At 46.7% G+C, this 22,709-nt stretch overlaps 1 protein-coding gene across 4 annotated transcripts in view; it reads right to left on the bottom strand.

Annotated features, from left to right (window-relative positions):
• The window catches only part of RALGAPA2 (Ral GTPase activating protein catalytic subunit alpha 2), a 92,245-nt gene that overhangs the window by 32,411 nt on the left and 37,125 nt on the right, over positions 1-22,709 (bottom strand). For all 4 annotated transcript variants that reach the window (XM_071456529.1, XM_071456572.1, XM_071456637.1 and 1 more), the window contains 14 exons: positions 20,335-20,463; positions 18,995-19,123; positions 18,260-18,318; positions 17,850-17,958; positions 17,067-17,177; positions 16,696-16,764; positions 16,398-16,535; positions 15,771-15,957; positions 14,264-15,035; positions 13,929-14,000; positions 12,823-12,946; positions 11,877-12,032; positions 5,426-5,584; positions 1,252-1,379 (listed from right to left, as the gene is read on the bottom strand). In XM_071456529.1, the coding sequence (XP_071312630.1) occupies positions 1,252-1,379; positions 5,426-5,584; positions 11,877-12,032; positions 12,823-12,946; positions 13,929-14,000; positions 14,264-15,035; positions 15,771-15,957; positions 16,398-16,535; positions 16,696-16,764; positions 17,067-17,177; positions 17,850-17,958; positions 18,260-18,318; positions 18,995-19,123; positions 20,335-20,463 (2,342 nt within the window). The remainder of the gene's footprint in view (positions 1-1,251; positions 1,380-5,425; positions 5,585-11,876; positions 12,033-12,822; positions 12,947-13,928; positions 14,001-14,263; positions 15,036-15,770; positions 15,958-16,397; positions 16,536-16,695; positions 16,765-17,066; positions 17,178-17,849; positions 17,959-18,259; positions 18,319-18,994; positions 19,124-20,334; positions 20,464-22,709) is intronic.

The raw sequence follows: 22,709 nt of genomic DNA, 5'->3' as shown, positions 1-22,709 counted from the left end.
CACTCACAAAATGCTCAATGCCAAAACATGGGAGGACTCCAGCTGGGAGTGAGGGGATGGGACAGCTTCGCTCTTGTAACTGCTGCTACTTATGTCCATTTTAATACACTGTTACTTTAGTATTGAACACTGAGAAACAGACAGGTTAAGCTAAATTCTGCACAGCACAGTTTCAGGAATTTGCTACATTTCTCTCAAGAAACAGAAGAAAACAGAGCCAGCCTTGACTCACCTGTCAGGCATTGCCACAGTTTGCACAACCACCACCATTTGGTTTACAACGAGTAAACAATTAGTTATTAACACAAATCTACTTAACTGCAATGATACTTTTAATTTCTGATTACTTTTGCAAAGTATACTGGTTAAAATTTATTTATTTTCATTTAGTTTTTTAAAACAAAACCCTAACAAGCACTTTGAGGATATTCCATGTTTTAAAAATGTGCATCTTAAACTAATTCCTCAATGTTCTTTCAAAGATCAAAATATTTCACAAACTCTTTCTCAAAGTCATGTGATTAGAAAAATACTCAAATCAAATGCTCCCCAGGGAAAGCAAAGTGCAGTGAGTGTTTGTCCTGAGGTAAGTGATGTGATTGGCAAAACCAGCTATGAAATCTATGATGGCATTATGAGAAGACCCCAGCATGGGTGCAAACCTGTGCTAACTCTGAGTAGCACTCAAGAACCACAGTCTGTGTCACAACTCCTGTCCCAGAGAAGCACATGTCCAGCTACCTTCCAGCCACTGGTGGAAAACAGGTTCTGAAAATGCCCAAACACAGGTGTGACTGGAAAGAAACTGGAATTAGGGACGTGAAACGTCTGTATCTGAGGACAAATCCCATCTGCCTTATTAATGTATTGAGTCCAAGTAAAGTTAATTGGATAGGATAAGAGCATGGCTGAGCTCTGGCTACCAGCCTGACATACACAATCCACAACTTCTATCAGTGTGAAAGCAAGCTGGGAGTTACCTTTTCTCACAGATCAAAGCCCAAGCCCACCAGCAGTGAGGTGGAAGCTGCTGGTGAGAGACTCCAGTGCTATTACCACTCCAATTTGGAAAACACCGCATGGCACCTGCGTCTGAGCCACTGAGAACATCCAGCTGCACGCAAAGAAAGCTCTGACCTTTCCTAACAAAATCAAACAGGAGGGATTTTCATCCCAACCTACCTCTCTGCAGGATGATGCTCCAAGTGGGAACCCTACCAAGGGGAGCCTTGCCCCCCTGGAAAAGGATACAAGCTCTGGTAGAGTGGGATGAGGGACTTGACAGCTCTGCTGGCGTTGATGCACGTGGCACAGATCAGGCTGGGCAGCAGCTTCGCCGTCACGATGGCGCCGTCGAAGAGGGGACCGAAAAATGGCACCTGGGCACCCCAAAAGAGAAAAGCAGGCTTCAGAACCACTGCAGGAGACTGGTACAGCATTTTGCCATTAAAACAGCCCGGCCACGTTGTTTTCCACGCTGAGACTTGCAGTGTGACATTCATCTCACAAGCTGGTGAGTGTTTAAATCCCCCATGACTGCCCTCAGCACACTACACAGACACAGGTCTCAGAACATTCTGCTGGCTAAGCACAAGCTTGGTACATGTAAAACTGGGGCCATCTATGAATTTGCAATCAATATGCCTTTGGCAGTGAATATTAGGAGCTATTTTCCATCTGGGATCCCAATAGGAGACCCTCATTCACTGGCTGACTCCAGCATTGGCAGGAGGCTTTGCAAACACATATTTACTTCAGATAATCCTCTATAAACTCCTTTCATGGACTTCATAGAAGAGAAAAAAATCCTTGAGCTGGTCCAAGATCAGGAGGTGTGCGGAAGGCAGAGGAGAGGACAGAGCAGGGGCTCTCTCAAGGGCAGGACACAGGGTGGGGACAGGCACAAGTGGGCCCAGTGGGTCAAGGTGCCCAAATGCTGCTCCTTCAGGGCCACCTTCACAGGAAACCCCTGTGTGACATCCTCTGGTGACCCGAGGCTCTGCAGATAAAGACCACACTACGAACGAGATGCTTTCTAAAAATAAACCCTGTCCAGAACTGCAGACACAAAACAGACCTGAGCCTGCCCAACCCAGAAAATTTTGATGTTTAAATGCACAACTTTCAGTACTTGCAAGTACTCAAATTAATTTCCCTCTCAGAGACTCAAAATGAAAAAAAAAATAACCCCCCAACTAAAGCCCTAGACAGAAGCCAGCAACAATTATCAATATTTAAGCTACGGATTTTTTCCATCTGTACAGAGGCTTATCACATAAATAAATACCCTCTATTATTCTTCTCCAACTGCTTGTGGGTGACTGTGACAGTCATTCAATAAATGGACAAAGGGAATAATATAAATCCCCTGCATCTAGGGAATTCCTCTAATTAGAAGTGGCAATGAATTACAGAAGAAATTTTGGTTAAATGTAACATCTGGAAATGACAGCTGTCTGTGCACACACTTATTCTGTCATTCCTTTACTTAAAATAATTACCCACTCTCCAATAAAACAGAAAAGTGAAAAATGTTTCCATAGTGGTTTTGCCTTCTTTTCAATTTTTTCATTTCTGCTGGCATTACTATCCAGGCAGTTGGAAGGGAAGGGGACAGAGGAAAATCAATGCCACCAAAATGATAACATTATGGAGCATCAAGTTTTGCCTCTCTAGGCAGTAATGTTTTTAAGTAAAATTTTTATCCCATGCACTGTCTGGAAGCATTGACAGCAAGAGAAAAGAATGCAAAAAATACAGATAAGGACGTTAAGTACATACTAGTATTGATGGTATAGTACATACTAGTATTGGTGGTATACTACCACCACACAAATACCAGATATGTAAAGTCAGATCAGCAGATGCTACTGGGGCAGGGAAATTCCCTGCTGGGCTTTTTGGACAAGTAGGTTTTGCTTACAGCACTTGCATTCACGGTTTCACACTCACCAGGAGCTGGGGAGCGGGGCAGACTTTCTCACCACTGCACCACAGAATTTACAGATGCAACCCAGGGACAGGGTGAGTGTATCCTGGCCAGGGAGAGGAGCAGCAGCAGAGCCGAGGGCTTCGGAGCCCGCCTCGATCCGAGCCGGATGCACACGGGGCTCGGAATTATTCATTCCCCAGCACACACAGTGGCCTCGCCAAGGGTCATTAAAGTCACTGGAGCTGCATCTCCTCAGCTTCCATCTGCATGGGGGCCCTGCCCTAACAAGGGTTGGGGGGAGGCCAGCGGAACGTGCAGGGCGCGCTCCCCGCTCGGCTCCGCTCCGAGTCCGGTACCCAACACCCTGCCCGCGAGAGCAGGGCTTCAGTGGCCACCACAAACAAACAGCCTGCTTTGACAGGAATCAATTAAAAAAAATAGAGGGAAAGATCCCCTTCTGTGAGTACTCCAAATGTCACTGCAAGTTATCCGTGAAGCAAAAATTAATATTCAGCCCACTGCAAACACCTGCTTCGTTCCAATTTCCAACAGCAAAATCATTATTTCTGTTGCCCGCAGTAAAAGTAGGCAAGGTTAAATAAACCTTCTGAGCACAAAGACTTCCCCTCTACAGCAAGCAGCACTAGTTAAAAGAGTGGGGAATGGGTAAATTATTGTACCAAATGGCTGAGAATTAATCTCTGATGACGAGCTGCAATCTAACGAGGCATCTGTGTCCCAGGGAACCCGCAGCATGTCCCTGGCGGTATGTGCAGTGCGGAGCTTGCCTGGCATGCTTTGTCCCCTCTCGCAGGCAGCTTTTCCTCTCATTGTTCCCAATATCCTCGTGCATCTGTGACGCGTGGAATGCATTCACACTAACAGACTTACTATTGTCTTCCCTCCCAAGCTTTGTCGGGCAAAGACTGCAGCACAGTTCCTGATAATTATATTGCTTAATTAATCAAGACAAAAAAATTTGCAAATCATTGCCGGGTTGCCAAGCAGGGAGATCAAAAATGAAAACAATACAAGCTGAAGCAATATAACAAAAGTAACAGCTATCTGATCAGAAATTCTTCTATAATGAAGCTATTAATGCTAAAGCGGTTAATGTTAACATTGCTCCAGGTGTCTCTACTTGGCTGCAAACAAAAAGGCTAACATTATGGATATAAAAGGCCAAATGTTGCCATGGATTCTGTAACCTGATAGAGAGGACAGCCTTTTCATTCGATTAGGGAATGCAATTTAAATGCCAGGGACTGAAGCCAAACAACAGACATTTCTCTCTGCAAGGCTCGTTCATTCACCCTGGGGTCAGTAGCTGGTGAACAAAAGGTCAGCCACACTTGCCCTGGAAATGTCTGGATTAATTTTATTACATTGTAATGGTTTGTACTTTAAATGTAGGGATAACACTAAATTTCCAGTTAGCTCTTATTCTGGCTGCCCGTTGGGTGGTTTTGACTAATATGAAAGATGACACAGTTTTTCTCCATCGCTCCAGAGAAGTCTCAAGCGTGTTCCTAACGCTAAATTCTCATTTCCCTGATGGAACATTAAAAAAAGCTAAAAGCCAAAATGCTCGAAAACTAAACCGCACAGCTCAACACCATATGTAAAAAAAAAAACCCCAACAACCCACTACTAGAATATTTTCAAGTTTGAAATGTCTACTGACAAGGTACTGTTGGCTGTCAGTATCCAACAACTCCATCACGCACAACTCAAAAAATAGTGTCTACACCTGGTCAATATGGGATATGATGGAGGCATTTACCACAGTTGGCTGCTCCTTTGGACAAACACTGTCCCTCCTATAAGGCTAAGGGTATTTATCACAATGACTACTTTCACAAAGTATATTTTACGCATATTTTTGCATCCGTAATGTACCAGACTAGTATTTACTGCAGTGGCTTTTTCACACACATGCACAGATGTACATACACACACCTCTGACGTTTTGCAAAAAAATGCTTTTTTTTTCTCCCAAAAAAGTCTCAGCTGTGAACCTCTCATACTTTGTTTGATGACAGGATGTCCAGTGTCTGCATCATCCCACCCAGTCAGGTGACAATGACAGTCCCACAGACGTGTGAGGTTCTGCTCGGTGCTGTGTGTACAGCAGTGACCCAGCACCACACAAGGAACTCAAATCATGAATGGTTTGCTTTCACTGCCTCAGAGGACATCCACAATGGCTTAAATACTGTTCTTTGCCCAGTAACTTCTGTGGGTTGAGTATTCTGGAGTGTTTCACTCAGCACTAAGTATGGCTATAAAACGAATGAGCAATCACTCTGATCACCGTGAGCAAGTCCAGTTTTAAAGTCAGCTCATTGCTCAGCTTATCCTTCACCTGACATGGACAGAGTGATTCGGGAAAAAACAACCCCCAAACTCTAAACCACTGAGCCCAGCTGAAAGCAACACAACTGCTGCTCAGTGGCACAGCACAGCGGGGCCAGCGAGGCAGCCAGAACGTACCTCGGGTTTCTTCATGATCTCAATGAAGAACATGTGGTTCTTCATGGGGTAGATGACGATGAGGACGTCCCCGAAGTCGGTGGGGATGATGCCCCTGCGGTAGTTGCGGGTGTGCTCGGACCACACGATGTGCACCTCGTCATTCCCCAAGTGACGGAGCTGCAACAGCAAATTGGCTCTTTATTAATCCCTGTGATAACCACGCTGCACCAGGGGTCACGGCTCACAAATTGAATTACAATGCTCGATAGCAGGAATATTTCATTATGGAAAAGTTAAAATATTGTTTTTCTCCAGTTGCTCATGAAAGCATCGGCTCAATAATTTGCTTCATTTAGAACTCATTGTTGTCTGATGGCTTAATTAAGTCATTATCAAACTAGCCATTAGCATGATATGTAAATGTACATTACCTACAGTGATTTAAGATGGAAAACTGAATTACTGGAACAAAGCATTAACCAACGGAGCATTGTATTCCAGCTAAAATAAGGCAGCTGTCACAGAAATATGAAAATGCCTTGACTCAGAATGTCAAGAAACTGCCTGTCATGAACCACTATAACTGAATTTATTATCCACAAATATCTCCTCACTGACTGTGTCTGGAGGGGTCTCCTGCCTGAAACGTCAGCAAAATATCTGGGCAGTGTGAAGTACAGAAGAACGGGAAATACTGTGGGAGTTGCACCTTTTCATTTGGAGCAGAGCTGCATGAAATACAGATAAAATTTAAACATGACATACACAGAAAGCCTCTGAAAGCCTCTGTGTGTGTGTGTGTGTGTTTGCTCTGCTGCTGGAGGAGCTGGAGGTGATCTAACAGATGGCAAAAACTATTTGGCAATCACGTACAAGCCTCACACAATGGTTTCAACTGTAAGCTTTAAAGTTAAAATGTAATCCACACACACAATGCCAGCTCCAAGCATAAAGAGACTTTAAGTCCCACTTAAAGCTTAAAAGACACCCCCCCCCCCCTCCAATTTGGTGCTACCCCCAGAACAATGTGCACAACAGACCGAACAAAGAAGCCAAAACGAAGCTCTGCTACTTCACTCTGTGTAGGGGGAGAGAAAAAAGGGAAAAGAAGGTGGTGATTTTCAGTGGTAAATAACAACTAACCCCAACACGCTTTGGATCAGCCTACGCTGTGCTGATGAGGCTTCCCTATTCAGAGCCAGGCAGTGCCTTTAGAAGGAAAAACTTTCACTCCTCCGTATTGGTGGCAAACTGGACTCCTCAGTCACGAGAGAAACGTGGCAAAACCAACACACTGTGAAAAATTTTTAAAAGTTACAACTGTGAACTTGGCTTACAGTTCATGTTCCAGCAGAATGAAGTAAAGCTCAGTTCCCAGAAGGACTGAGATTCTCAGTTTATTTTAAATTAAACAGAAGATAATAATTCTGTTTTATTTACACCCATGGAATAAAGGTAATTTTAGCTCTTTTTGAAGAAAACATGAACCATTTTTATCTTGGAAAAACATGGGAACATTAACAATACTATTACTAGAGCTTCTTACATGTACAAAGCAAGTAGAAATTGCTGTTCTTGTGGTCACCTTGACATCTCTGCAGAAGCTTAGTAAAAACAAAGCAACACACAAGAAAACACTCACGTTGGGAATGTCACAAACTGACACATACCAAAAGCAGCAGGAATTCACACACAGGACAAAACCCTGATCTCACTCTCCGTGACCAGCTGCAGCCAGGTCACCTCCAAAGTGATCAGAAGGGAGATGTCAGGTTTAGTCAGACACACCCCTAAAATCCATCTGGGTGAGCAGACCTTGTGCACAGCAGGTCCCAGATGCTGAGGATGCCTGGCCAGGCTGTCCCACTCCAGGATGGGCCCAGCTCAGCCCAGCTGAGCTCAGGGAACCCCCGCCAGGGATTTGGAAGTGCCCACGTTTGCCAGGCTGAGCCCAAGCCAGCTCTGGCACTGGCTTCCCTGCACAGAGAGCCTGCAATGAGGGCACCCAGCAAACCTTACTCTGCTGAAATAGAAATAAATGTGGACACAAAATTCCATAAGGCAGCTCCGTTGCCCAGGTGCAGAGGACAATTCACAAACCCAGCTCAGCTCTTTTGAAGAAGAGTCTCTGTACTGCTGTGCCTTCTAGGGCTTCTGGGGTGAGAAACAACACATACTGCTATAAAAACAGTCATCAAAATATGTCCAAATACTGCTTGAGGGACCCTTTTTAAAATCCCAAGGAACTGTTCTGATAATAATCAAACACTTTGTACTGATACTGCAGCCTTCAGAACAAAATTCAGTGAAGAAGGGAACTTAGCTGAACCAACACTTGCTGTGCTCATGAGTCTGCCACAATCCCTAGTGTGTGCCAGCAACTTGTTTTAGAGCTTGAGTTACTGCCCTTGTTTTGAAGCCACACATCCTTAAGCACCACAGTTACAAGGTATAATGTTACAGGGAAAAAAAATTGGCATTAATCAAAAAATTTGTTACTGAGAGGTAACTCCATTGATAAAAAGCCGTTACAATAATCTCATCAGTGACAATAAGCCAGCTGCTATTTTCCTGTGTTGTTTATTCAAAACAGCAGCTGTGGGGCAAACTCAGTGCTCTGAAGGACTTCAGCAAGTTGTGCTGAAATGTCCAAAGCCCCACAGGGCTCTGCTCCGACGCGTGCAGAGCCAGAGCTCCAGGCTGCGCTCCCCACCCAGTTTAGGGGTGGGGGGAATAAAGAGAAAAGCTACATTAAAAAAAAATCCCAAAGCAGACATGAAATCAGATTGGTTTTAGAAGCAAACCCCAACAGCAGTCTGGAGTGATGTGCACAGGGAGGGAAGGCAGCTCTGGCCCTGGCAGCGTGTCCTCCCTGGTGCACAGGAATTTTTGGTGGGCACAGGAATTGGCCCTGGTTTGGCTAACGGGGTGCTGGGACAGGGCCCCAGGCTCAGGCCCAGCTCAGCCCTGCTGTCCCTGCCCAGGGCTGCACTCTGCAGCCCAGGCCCTGGGCTCTGTGGGTGACACTGGTCACGGTGCACACCTCCGGCATGACCTCCCTTCCCTTCTAATTGCATTACACAGCCAGCTGGCTCCAGAGAGGAGTCGTCTGTTTGACTGAAGAATTCCTGCTTTTGGGGAGGCATGGCTGCTACTTTCGCTAAGTAACAGTGGGGCCTGACATCCCCATTGTCTGGCTGACTGTGTGCCCATCCTAAAATCTAAGTTTTATTTGTAAATTAAGCAAGAAACTTCCTGCCAGAGCAGGGCTGCCTGGAGACTGATAATGTGTGCCTTTCATTCCCTTTCACTCTCACTGTATCACTGCCAATTTGTTTTTCTGCTGCTCGCCAGCCCGAGGCCATAAAAGCCTTGTAAGACATAAGTGCAATTATAGTCCTGGAGTCAAATGAATTGGACAAATCCAATAGCACAGCTCTGTCCCCACTCTGCAAACCCCTACAGCAGTCAGATTAGCTGCTAAAAATCTAATCTAGCCCCAGCTAACAAATTTCTGCAGCAAAGGAGCAAGAGTTCAGTATGGGGCTGCAACCAGATTTCTGAATTGAAAAAGTTCTGCTCTGACAATGGAGAAGATGAAATAAATCACTGAGAAATTCAGCAGCACATCTTTAAACCGTTAAGCACAATTTGAGCAAAAGGAGACAGGGACTGTAGGATGCCATTCCTGGGATTGATTTTCACTCTTGCCACAAGACAGACAGATAAAGTTTGGAACCAATGATGCTGAACCCTGCAGCAGCAAAAGAGATCAGCTGAATTTTGTTTACTCCACTAGGAAAGATTTCTGTCAGGGCCAAGACTTATTTGGAGAGGGGTTTTTCCTTCTTCTTATTTTTCCTTTCTTCCCTCCTGAATTAGCAATATAATGTCAGCATGTATCTCAAATAAAAAAATGCAGACTGCAAATCACAGCTCTACTGCACAAAAACAAGGGGCCAAGCTCATCCCCAGTGGAAATGCACTTATTCTGGGAAATTCATACCAGAACTCAATTTATCCTTGCGTTCAGTAAAAACAAAGAACCACAATAACATATTTAAGTAAAATTACTACATCTGCTGAATTCCCCAGCCCCCAGAATTTATGGCCTTGCCATGGCTCCCCAGGGCAGCAGGTGGTCAGTCCTTCTGTTCAGCTGGGAGTGTGCTGACAGGGATGAAGCCTCTCTTGGTCTGAGGCAAAACAAGCAGAGAAGAAACCCCAGCAATCACAAAGATTTCAGAGATTAGGGGGACCTTAGATCCCAGAGGGAGGGCAAGAAAAAAGAAGCTGTGGCCCCCACTGCATCCTGATGAACTTCTCTCCTCCCAGCTCCACTGTCCTGTATCACCAGGCACAGTTCAGCTGTAGGAGCAGGAACCTAATGAATGCCAAGGGCTTCCACCTTTCTCTCCCACTCTCCCATAAAACAAAAGCATTGATGGCAAGAAGTAATAAATATGAAGCAAGAAATTATCTTTTTAACCTGGACATTCTGCCCCAACAATGTGAGGCAAGGACCTAAGCCCTTGAGAGAACTGTCCACCTTCCAGAAAGCGCAGTGCTTCTGAAATGCACCTTTTCTCCACTCACAGCTGCAGGTCTGCAAAAATCTGCCCACAATCCTTGCTCATCTGCACAGGACTGCATGTCTGCTCACAACAGAAGCTGTGACCAACGGAATGAAACTGGTGTGAGTGGAACCATGGATGAGTAGATGATGACTGAAGAGCCCTCTGGAAGCCATCTGGTCTGAGCCACTCCTTGCAGCTCCTCGGGTCCATGAGCCTGCTCAGAGATTTGTCCTTCACTGGAATTCCCAGTTTGATCCCTGCAGGGTTCCATTCCTAGAGCAGATCTCAGGTTTTCTGAAAAGGTCCCAGAGCAATTCCTTTGTAGCTATTTTCTGTAGACAGCATGTGCTGGAGCTGGCCTGGTTTCCTGGCACTACAAAACTTGGAGACTGACAGCTACTAAATGCTTTTGGTTTCTGTTTCTCACAGAGAAGGAATTCTCTTAGAGCAAACACAGGGAAGACAAATAGAATAACGAGACCCTCAGTGCCGGTGATAACCCGTAACATAAATGAAAATAAGGAGAATAAGTGGACTGTTTGCAGCTAAATCCCATTCTTCCCCTTGTGGTAGCTCTGCCACACTGTGCTCTCCTCTCCCAGGTCATGAATTACTCAACAGCCAGACCATATCCCAGTGTCTTTGCCAGGCTTTCACAAAACCCAGGACTTACAAGGGAAGGTTGGACTTGCCTTTGTGGCCACAGTTTGTGTAGGAAAACTGAGTCTGGGAAAGGCATGGCAGCAGTTCAGACATGCATAAGTGTGCTGCAAAATAATCTGCCCTTCATATCCATCTGAAATAGGATAAGAACCAATGGGCTTAAATTGAAGCAAAGTAGGCACTACCAGAGATTTTTTCATGGTGCAAGAAGTAGAGCACAGGAATATGGAATATGTTGCCTAGGGCAACTGTAAATCATTGATCACTGGAGTTTTGGTCTAGTAGCTTGACAAATACTGGTCAGGAATAATAAAAATACAAACAGTCCTACACTGGTGTGCTCACAGAGACTCTACAGCCCTGTCCTAAACACCACTACCCCACTGCTCCTTCCTGAAGCACTCAGAGTACTTTTCTCCATAGCCTTGCATCCATGAAGAGAAACATGTCATTTTGCTGATTTTCCTTTTTTTAAATGACAGATATCACAATAAAAAGACAAGATCTGACTTTAGTATGAAACACTGGGCAATTTTTCAGAACCAGTAATCAGAGATTCCACCTTTATATTTCAAAGAAAAGCACACATAATTCTGAAACCAGCTGGATGGCTGCTGCAGCATTACTGATACATGCTAACAACTTCTGCAGGCCAAGTTGCCCATCCTAATTAAAAAGGCAGAGATTTCATATGCCCCAAAAATCTTTGGGTCTAAGCAGCAGCTGGCAAACAGCATAACCTGAAATTGTACCTACCTTCGCTAGGAAAGACAAACAATTAAGTACTGATACCAACAGAATTTTGTGCTGGGTTCTGGCTGTCTGAAGCAGAGGCTGCCTCTCAGACTTGTGCCTAACTGGCTGCTGTCTTGAACTCTGAGCTGGCTGCTTGGGCTCCTGAGCCTGTCAGCCCTCTTTCCCTTCGCTGCTCCCCACAGGACAGTTTGATGATGCTGCATTTGGTTGCTTTCTTCTACCGACCTACAGCAGTTTTGGCAGGCAGACAATGTACAAATGAAATTATTGCTAATATTATTACCCACGGTGGCATTTGAGGCTACCATGGAAATGTTAATTGTGTTTCAGAACCCAGAATTTAGATGCCATTTAATTCAGCTAGCCCAGCTGCAGAAGCACCACGTGGCAACACAGGGACGGCCTGCCAGGACCAGTCAGCAAAGGCTGCTCCCAGCTCAGATTTTGATGGAAACACGCTGCAAAGCCTTTACCTTTTTGGTCAGCGAGTCATCCGAGTCGGAGGGCATCCTGGTGGACACGTGGAAGATGATCTCCACGGTGGAGGTGGCGTAGTAGGGCGCGGTCTGCCCCGTGCTGCCGTTGCGCTGCAGGCCGCCCATGAACCCGCCGTGCGTGGACAGGTCGACCTGAGGGAGCCAAAGGCACAAACAGCAGCCACCTGAAAGCACTGACACAGCACCAGGATTTGCTTCTAATGAAATCACCGCCCTAGGTTTCCGTAGCTATCCCAGAGAAAAAGAAGTCTTCCCCTACAGCTCTGCGATCTTTCCGTTAGATTTGTCTTTCCCGTGCCTGTATTTGACATTTACTAAAACTAAATCTCTCTGAACTAGGTTCTGAGTCATTATCTACCCAGCTATTTTACCTTCCTCCAGCAAACAGCAGCAAGGAAACAACAGCATTCTGCCACAGACTGCTGGCTAAGGGCTCTGTGGCCTGGCAGCTCCCACTGCCAGGAGCATCACAAAAGGGAGAGAGAAATAAACAGCAAAACTGCAAAAGAAACTGAATATTTGTACAGAAAAAACACCCTTAGAATAAATTATTCCAGAAGTTCATTCAGAAGAAACACCTCTCTGAAGTCAAGCCTGAGTCCAAAGGCTTGTTTGTTTTCCCAACAGCACCAGCCTGAAAATGCTGCATCTCGCTGTGGCACTTGGATCCTTAAATGTGACATGCAGCTACTCTGGATTTCCCAAACACCAAAATGTCCATGGCATTTAGATTATGATACACCACTTTTACAAAGCAAACTAAATCCGCACATGTCATAAAGAACCCCTGTGCTGACTGTGCTCTGACCATGGCAAGAGCTAAAAGCAGCTACGCATCAGTGTGTAGCTAATATTTTTTTTTAATTAAAAACTGTGTAGTGCCACCAGCAACAAGGCAGCTTGTCTGAATTATGGCTGTTACCTCCCAGCCCAGCCCAGCCACAAAATCTTCATAGGCCTGGCTTCCCCTGGCGTTGGCCAGGATGGAGCACTTGTCCTCCTGTCCCTCAGCGATGTAGAACACGGCGATCTTGTGAGTCTCACGGCTGCCACAGGGTAGAAAAAGAAATCAAAATTAAACAAGCTTCAACTCAAAACTATTTTTCAGATCCCCCAGCACTCCAAGCAAACATATGACCAGGTGCCCACATTTAGCTCTGTGTGTCAATTTCTTTCACGCACACAAATACACCCCTCACTTTCGGATTTCCTCCCCTTTTCTGGCCACCAAAAGCTCACTGCAGAGACACCCCAGTTCTGAGAGCAGAGTCAAGCCTGGTCGTCCTGTACATCAGCCACAGAACTGGTGGCCAAATTCTAATTACAGGGTTAATGACTCAGATCTGTGCAGCACTGCAGAGACAGCGAGGTGGCACAGGTGTTAATGGGAGCATAATTTGACCTACAGAATTTTAATTACAGGGTGATGACATACTAGGCAGAAGGGGCATTATTGACTTTCAGACCTTGGGCAAAGTTCTACAAGGCTGACAGGGACAGTTGGCTTATCTGAAAACATGCAAAGTGCATTTGATGTGGAAACTGCTGGGATAGAAGAAACTCAGAATTCTGCAGTGCTGCAGATGTTTTTCAAACAGCTCTATGGCAAGTAATGAAAAAAACCCTGTAACATTCAGAACTTCATTCTGCCACTTCCTGGCTGTGGAGCAGTTCTCGGTGGATTACCCCTCAAAGTACTGCTCCTGACACAGAAATCACTCTGTACAAAATACTGTTTTGTATCAGCTGTACCCAGGTCACAATCAATTTGATTCCCTCCCCTCTCAGCTAAAGAAAACTTGAAAAAAATCTCTTATTCTTTGCCACTGATTTGGAGTTCTTGGTACACAGAGAATGTGTCAGCGCAGACAGCTTCTCCATTCAGGCTACACAACTCTGGAGAAACAAACAGTCCACTTTTCATACCAATATTTGGATTCAACAGGAATGAAGTTTTGGTTCTGGTGACTCATTCTTCCTTGGGAAACACAAACCTTATCAATGGTGTGTTCAGTACACATCACCTACCATTGGCGGGAATCCAGATTTTTCAGTTCCCGCAGCAACTTTGAATTTTTCTTCAGCAGATGAAAGCTTTTTCTGAAAAGAAATAGGAAAGGTTTGAAGGCAAATGCAACACAGTGGAGACACAGTATTTCATCATCCAACAGCTAGGAGAATTAGCATGATATGATTTCTTAGAATTATTGTTATACACAATTTATTGGTGTGTATATCAAATCATCACTGAAGTTCAAAACTCTGCTCTTACCCCCAGCTACATGAGCCTCACTTTCTTAAGTGTGTTGGGGGAAAAAAGTGAGGAGAGTACTCAAAGCACCTTCTAGATCCTCTCTTCCTACCTTCTATCCCAGGAGTTCATTCCCAAGTCATTGAGCAGCAGCCGACAGAAATAAAAGGAGGCCTGGGGCTGGGCAGGAGGCGGTGGCTCCTGGCGGGCCACGCTCATGCTGCAGTCCGAGCCGCACTTGAGGATGAACTCCCTTTCCCGGGCGCTCTGCTGCAGCAGGGCCTCGGTGATGGCGCGCTCCTGCTCGGCGCTCATCCCGCAGGGCGGCGGCGCCGGCTCGTTCAGCTTGCGCTGCGGGTGCGGGAGGCACTCGGGGCTGCTGCTCCCGATCCTCTCCAGCAGCTGGTCCAGGGCGTCCTCTCCCTCCTCCACCTGGGAGCCGTCGCTCTGGGCAAGGCCGTGCTGCTGCGGGTCCCTGGAGATGGCGAAGGCAGTGGCCGTGCTGCGCTGCGGCAGGCAGCCCTCCAGAGGCCCGTACAGGACCCGGCCATCCCAGGAGTACTTCCCTGAGATATCCCGCACGATCACCCGCACGTCCGAGGGCGCCGCCGCCGGCTCGGCGCCCGCCTTCTTCTCGGCGGGGATCTGGAGGTAGGAGATGAGGGTGCTGTCGTTGAAGACGAAGAGCTGCAGGTTGGGGCTGCGGAACACTTCCGAGCACAGCTCCGAGGACTCCACGTAGGAATTGTCGTGGTTCTCGCTCAGGAGGCTGTGGAGGATGGCGGGGCCCCCGCTGAGCGGGTAGTGGCTCAGGTGATTCACCAGGTGAGTCATGACCATCCTCGCTGTGAGAGGGATCAGCTCCAGATTCCTCCTCCTCTTCTCTGAAACCATCAGGGAAAACACAATGGATCAGTAAGAGCAGCCAGAGGCAACACAAAAGGAGCACCTGCAGATTTCAGCCCTATGTGACCTGTTGATCCTTCCTGTTCAAGGAAATATTTCCAACAGCTTTCCAAGAAATCCTACCTATTCCACAGTTTTATTTTACTTCACCACATCCCCACAGCCCTCAGAACAGGAGGGTGGAACGGCAGAAAAGCCAAGGCAAACCAGAGATGGCACCTCAAAGCAATGCTCCTCCATCCCCGGCAGGTGGAAAAGTGAGGCAGGGAGAGACCTCCTGGATGCTCAGATGGTCCCCTCAGCACAGGCACATCCATCAGTTATTTCATAAAGTGACTGTGCTCTGAGATACTGTTGTGCCTCCTCTTCTCCCATGGGAATGTTACTCCTTTTACAGCCAGAAACCTCCACATTTCTAGGTTTTTTCATATTCAGTGTAAAACTATTTCTTTGTGGTTTACAGTGTTTCTCCTTCCCTTTACACCTTCTAAACATAAATTTGTTCTAAGGAGCAGCGTTGGCAATGAACTCAAACATCCTACCACAGAGGCAACTGGAATTCATCCAGGGAGAGCTGTGCCCAATTCTGAAGGAACAGCTGCTACGTGCAGTAAGGAGAAGCACAGTTCCAAGGCAGAGATGGAGCCTGGAACACCGTTTCCCACTGCTGCACACACATGCTGGCCCAGCCCACACTCTGGGCACGCCCTTACCTTCAGCCACGGTGAGCAGGTTGCCCAAATCGGTGGAGGAGGGGCACTGGGCTGGCTCTGAGGAGCTCCTGACGTTCCCCAGTGGCAGGAAGGGGTCGTAGTCAGAGGAGGAGAGGTCGGCCAGGCTCAGCACATAGTGGCTTTGCTGCGTGTAGGTGCTGGAGCCATTGATGCAGCAGTGCAGGACCTGCAGGGACACGGAGCCAGTGACAACCTGGGACAGTCCCCAACACACCCAGCAAGCAGGACCCCCAGTTCTGACACACTACACGACCCACCCGTGTCCAAATTCAGCATTTCTAAATTGTCTCCATCTGCACTGATTCTGTGCTTTTAACAGCTCACTTCAGGGCTTGTTCTGTATTTTAACAGCCCACTTCAAATAATCCAAATATTTCTGCAAAGATTATTTCCCCCAGCTCGTTTTTTTAAGCATTTTACCTTTGTCTTCACCATCTCCTGTTTGTTCTACATCTCTAATCTTCTTAACATTTTGCATTTGTGACTTCTCACCTGGATGACATGATTTTTTAGTGCTTGACAAAGCTGCTTCTCTGCCTTCTGGGTGTGTGAAAGGCATCTTTAAACAGCCAGGCAGAGTAAATCACCTTCCTTCCCCCTACTCACTCTGTAAATATAATCCAGCAAAGGAGCTCTGGATGCATGTTGGTCCTCCACAGCACCAGCAGACACAGGCTCCAGCAGCATTTTCATGGGCAGTGCCATGCACCAGTCCAGCAAGCAAAGCAGCAGTGAAACTATGAACTGAACAAGAACACGGTGCTTAGGTACACTCTATTAAATTCACCCAGACTTTAGAGTATGAATTGGAAAGTTTAAAATTCAGCTCTGGTTAGGAGCAACCTCATTTAAAACCCCCCTCAAACAGCACAAAGAATGGAGACAGCTCTTTTCAGTGACACACCTTCTTATCCGCTTCCATGGAGGAGTATTCGGCACCGGGCAGGAGGAACGCGATGGTGGCCACCAGGATCTGCAGCCAAACAAACCAAGTGTCAGAAAGGCACTCAGCTTCTTCCTCTGCAGAGACAGACCTTCCACAGGGTGTGGAAGACAGTTCCACAGGGTGTGGAACAGGTGAAGTTTTCCTAGGAGCACCCAACTGCCCGTGCCAACCAATGAGAACATTTTACTGAGCACTTTGCACACAAGTCACTACAAACAAGGGACCTACACTGGTCCAGGGAGTGTAGCAAGTACCTCTCTCCCAATAAAAATAAAAAGGAGGAGTTAACAAAATCACAGCTGCCCAAGGAAGGGATTAATCTGACGTACTTCCGTAATTTTCCGGCACAGGGAGGATTCGTACTCCTGAAGCTTCTGCCAGTAAGACACCAGCAGCTGAAGGACATCACAGGCTACCTGAGCTACCAGCTTGTTGGAAAACTGGAAGAAAAAAGGTGATTAAAAGCCAAATAAAATATTCAGATACAATACACTGCATTCAGATTTTCTAAGTTTCATTATTTTGCATCTTTGCAAAGAATAAAAAAACATTAGCGTTGTGAGATGACATGGTCAGCATTAGGAACCAGCAGGTTTGACACTGTCTGTGTGATCTTTTATGTGAGTTTGCTGCGGAAGGAGTCTATAGGCACACAGGTTATTTTTGCAAGTATTCTGCATGCTTGCACAGGACACCACAGCAGCAGCCTGTGCCTCAGATTATCAGTGATTATTTGCAAAGTGGAAATGCCTTTTTTCCCCCCAAAGCACAGCAATCAGAGCCTGCCACAGCAATACCTTCAGTGTCACACCCATGAATGACATTGATGGCTTTCTTCACGTGGGGGTGGCTCATGAACTGAACTATTTCAGTGCCTCAGATTATCAGTGATTATTTGCAAAGTGGAAATGCCTTTTTTTCCCAAAGCACAGCGATCAGAGCCCGCCACAGCAATACCTTCAGTGTCACACCTATGACATTGATGGCTTTCTTTACATGGGGGTGGCTCCTGCACTGAATTACTTCAGTGCCTCAGATTATCAGTGATTATTTGCAAAGTGGAAATGCCTTTTTCCCCCAAAGCAAGTGATCAGAGCCCGCCACAGCAATACCTTCAGTGTCACACCTATGACATTGATGGCTTTCTTCACGTGGGGGTGGCTTGTGCACTGCGTGAGCTCCTCGCAAATCCACACGCCGAGGCCACAGATGGCTATGCATCTTTGGGAAAAGGAAAAGGGAGCTGGTCAGGAGATTTAGAGCAATATTTAGGGGAAAAAAAAAAGGGAAAAAAATGCACAAAGATGAGATCTCTCTTTCCCCTGCAGCACAACAGGCCAGCACCTTCATGGTGCAGAGTAAGGCTCAAAATCACAGGACCAAACCACAAGGCAGCAGCAGAAGATAAGCAGCAAAAAAGACTTTTCCAAGCCATAAATGGTTTGACTTGATAATGTTAAAGGTCTTTTCCAACCTAACCAATTCTATGATATTTTCCCATTTCTTTTACTCAGTATTTTACCTTGCAGCTTCACATGGCTCCTCTGTGGCATTCTTCAATAAAATATTTATGAGGCAACACTAAAACAACACAATAAATTAGAATAAGCATCTTTTTCATACATCTTCTTTAAAGTTGTTTAATTTTCACATAGGTACAGGTGAAGACACTTTAATTCCCCATCTGTTGCTAAAGCATATTTACCTCATGCCAGTTGTATTTTGTCAAGGGAGAAACATTGATTACAACTCAAACACACAGGCCCTTGAGGACAAATCAAATCAGCTTACAACTAATGTACAGGCAGCAAGAAGAAATCAATTAATTTACAGTGTCAAGGGGCAGTTACAAACAACAAGTGGTGGTCACTCCATACAAACTGTAGTGTTCAGGTTCTAACCAAAACATGTTATGAAAAATTCAGTGTATTATTTAGTACAGAAAAGACAAAACTGTCTTAGTTTTAGAATTAAGACACCTCCAGTGACTCTCCAAGGCCTGATGAAGAAGCAAGAACAGGAGCCAAGCGTGTGAAGGCATTTCTGCATTCCCTTTGGTTCTGCCTCCTCAGGCCACACATGAGGAACTCAGAGATTCCTCGCCAGCCATCCCTAATTTTGAGCAGTGGATCACTGTGGTGCCTCACGTTTATCAAACAGAGGTTTGTGTGAGGGCAACCACTTGGGCAGGAATGAAGTCACTGCATAGGGAAACCAGGTTAGGCCACCTAAGGATTTACAATAAATGTGGCTTTACCTTCAAATCTCCAGTTCCTGTGATGCTCTCACCAGCTTCTGAGATGGGTCCCAACTGTGGGATTCCTTGGTAGGTGTTGGGAAAGCACACAAGAGCACCAAGGATGGTGTGAGCTTCGGAGCGGGGAGCCTGGCGAAGGGCAAGCAGGCAGAAACAGTCACTAAAAAAATATTCACTGAAATAGCCACTGAAAACCCTTCACATGTGGAGATGCCCACAGCTCTGAGGCCAGTGTGCACTGCCATACTCAGCCTGCTAGATTCACAATGCAGCATTCAGCTGTTCCAGGGAATACAGCCCAGCAGTACCTAACACACACCTTCCTGCCCCTGCTTTCCCTGCTGTGCTGCTCTGTTCTCCTCGTGAGGCTGAGCTGGCCCCACTCCTGAACACATCCTACATCTTTAATACTTCCCCTCATTACGCAATCTCACAATCAGCCCTTTGATGCCAACAGGAAGTACAGAACCCCCTGAAGAACAGCTGAGTGAGGAGGTGAAGCACTAATCCAGCACTGCTGTGAGGTGATCCTGTGGCACAGGATCACTCACACTCGCTGCACAGGTGATACCAATGTGCAGAGAGATCCCTGCTCCAACAGAGCCATCAAAAGCACCACAGCACAAGCTATAAACACATTAACTACTGTGTAACGTTGAAAATGCAATGCGCACCCAGTTTTATGCAGGCAGGAAAAATGGAAGGGGGTGTTTTGGTTTATGGCTTTTCCCTGGAAAATTGAGCATCCATTTCTTATTAGCATTTAAGCTTTGGATCAACAGTGAGGCTGACCAAGCTCTTTGAGGGCTGATGGAAGAAGTGTGGCTGGAAAACCATTCCAGCTCTGCTGAAACAGGAGAGGGCTGTGGCCCTGCACAGGGCCACCTGCTCAGCCACACAAATGTCAAGAGCAGCAGCAAAAGCCCTGAGCCAGAACAGACTGAAAGGTCCCCCATGAGTTGGTGCTTCACATGCAACAAAGCTTTCCTGTCTCTCCCAGGACTGCCAGACCTTTACCTTTATTTTGGCAACCCCTCATTGACTTGCTATTTTACATATCCTTCGATAATTTGATCGTTTAGAGTCACATTTCTGTTAGTGCTGACATTTAGCCTGAGATGCTGCCTCACCCAGAGAGCTCCCCACTCTCTCTCGCTGTCTGCTCACTGCAGTGGCGCTCACGGGGCTCTGCAGGCGTGCAGGACATGCCTTCCTCACACCTCAGCCTTTGGATCCAACACCTCTGCAGCACCAGTGTGTTGCCTTTTCCCAGGATTTCCCACCCCAGCATCCCCCTGAGAGCCCAGTCAGCGTGGCTGTGCCGAGCCAGCCGCGCTCACCTCCGGCGTGTCCGCGCTCAGCACGCGTGCTGCCGCGCCCAGGAAGTCCCCGATCAGCATCGTGAAGCCGGGCAGCCCCAGGAAGAAGAACCACGGTAGGCAGTGTTTTATGACAGTGTTCAGGATGTCCTGCAAGAGAAGGCACCTGTGAGAAAAGCCAGGAAGCCCGAAAGCAAAAGAGAAAGTGTCAGAAGATTTAACTTTGAGGTTCGACTCGATTTAACGTTGAGGTTCCCTGGTCCCACGCTGATTGAGGTGCAAATTCCCAGAGCACTGTGTGCAAACTGACCTCCACGTAATCACCACCTCCCACTTCAGGTGTGTGGAGCAGCCAAAGTGCATTTGGTATTTTGGAAACATGTGTAGCCCTAAATTCCTGTTCAAAGCCCACACCGCCATTCATGTCTCTTTGTGCCTAAACACAACCATCCTGTTAAACAAGACTTCGGATTCAAGCATCCAAACACTGAACGGACTTAAGATGAAGCACTGCAGCAGTCCAGAGGAGTGAGTTCCTCAAATCTCTCAGAATTCCATGCCACAAGAACATGAGCTTCCCCCCCAGGCCTGCTCACTGCTTCAGGTGCCCTGAAGGAACAGAGCAGCAGCCCCGGCTCTGCTCACCATCACCCTGTGGTACAGAGCACATTCCAGATAAGCCCTTCATCTCTAATCCTTCCACATTTTAAGTCTTCACAGTCTCTCCAAATCAGAGCAAAGTTCCTAATATTTGAGTTAAGATTTCTTCCCTGCAAGCTTTCAGCAGGTTTAAAATTAGGCAGAAAATCTATATAATCCTTTACCTGTGACACTGTATTTGCTGAAGAGTTACATCAACCTATTTCTATACTGAGTAGATAATTATTTTTCCACTCAATAAAATTTGAAAAGTTGCAAAAGGAAAACCCTTTTCCATGTCCATCCTTACTGGTTTCATGATGTGTCAAAGACAGCCTGAGCTAGAGATGCCCATAACATCCTCTCAATCTCTACAGCAGAAGCTAAAGCTGACAAACCCAATTTTCTCTTCACAGAGAGATGCTTGAACATCACCACTATTTTCTCAAAGCCCTCTCAACACCTGCACAGCTCCTACTTTGCGCTCCACTAAGTGTTTGCAACACCAGTATCCTATGAAGAAACTGCTATATATTCAAATAAACAGTATTAGTTTTTAACATAGTAGCAAATAATGCTTTCACTTTCCTGAATAAGATAAAATGCCACTCAAGTTAATGTTTAAACTTGTTTTAATCACTTCCTTTGATACATTTTAAGTCAATATGGGTTAATGCAAACATTGAGAAGCAGAGCAGATGGATGCAGCCGCTCATAAAGCGGGTGGCAAACTCTCGGTCGGCGCAGAACAAAGGACATACCTTGTTATAATTAAGGGCTGATTAACGCTCCGTGCTGGTCCAGCACAGCACACCTGTACAGCAGGGCCAGGTAAGGCTGGGCTGGCCCTGAGCAGGGCAGCAGATGGGAGCAGGCTGCTGCTGACATGTGCCACAATAAAAGAGCCCTGGCTAACCTGGCTGGGGAGGCGGTGGCACAGGGAGCTGCTCCAAACAACTGCATTAACTCCTGTCCTCACCCCAGAGCTCCCATCTGTCACACACCAGGGCACGGATCCCTGCACAGAACACTTCCCACAGAGGGGCAAGGAGATCCACAGAACATTACTGTCACACACGAGTGCTGTGACAGCACACACGGTCCAAAAAGGCCGCAGGGATTTACTCACCAGTTACGAGATGCAGTGCTGCTAAAAATAAATCATTTTCCATAGCAAGAAACCTTTCAAAAATTCCCTTTGAAAAGCTCTTGAAGCAGTCCTGGGCTTCCCTTCAAATTCCCAGTGCAGGCTGCTGGCTGCAGTGACACACACCCAGGAGGGAGGGCAGGAGACAAACCTGCTCAGCCAGGCTCACCCCAGGCTCTGAGCACATCACCCTGGGCATTTTGGGTCACTGCACTTCAGCTGGGGCTGGGCAGGCTGTCCCCTGCCTGGGGAGGGTCAGCACCAGCCCAGGACAGCGCTCACAGGTAGCCTTCCAGGTTTGTCCCCTCTCCCAGTCAGCAGAGAGCCCAGCTCACAGCACCACAGGATTTGGGGCAGCAATCTGGGGGCTCAGGGAGCTTATCAGCAGAGGGAGGCTTGTGAGAGAGCAAGGGAGCCAGGACATCTGTGCTATCAGTGATAGGGCAAAATCAGGTAATTCAAACAGAGCCGGGCTTCCTTCCCTCCCTGCAAACGTAAACTCCGGGTAGCAGCTCCCAGCCTGGTCAATGAATCACTTTAATTGAATGCTATGTACACAGCAACTGGAAAACACAAGCCATAAGAAAAACATATGGTGATGGCCGTGGAA

The sequence above is a fragment of the Agelaius tricolor genome, unplaced genomic scaffold (assembly GCF_023055355.1).
Source record: "Agelaius tricolor isolate 1412-34295 unplaced genomic scaffold, bAgeTri1.0.p SCAF_1, whole genome shotgun sequence".
NCBI classification, from domain to species: Eukaryota; Metazoa; Chordata; class Aves; order Passeriformes; family Icteridae; genus Agelaius; species Agelaius tricolor.
This window is presented reverse-complemented; position numbering and strand designations above follow the sequence as displayed.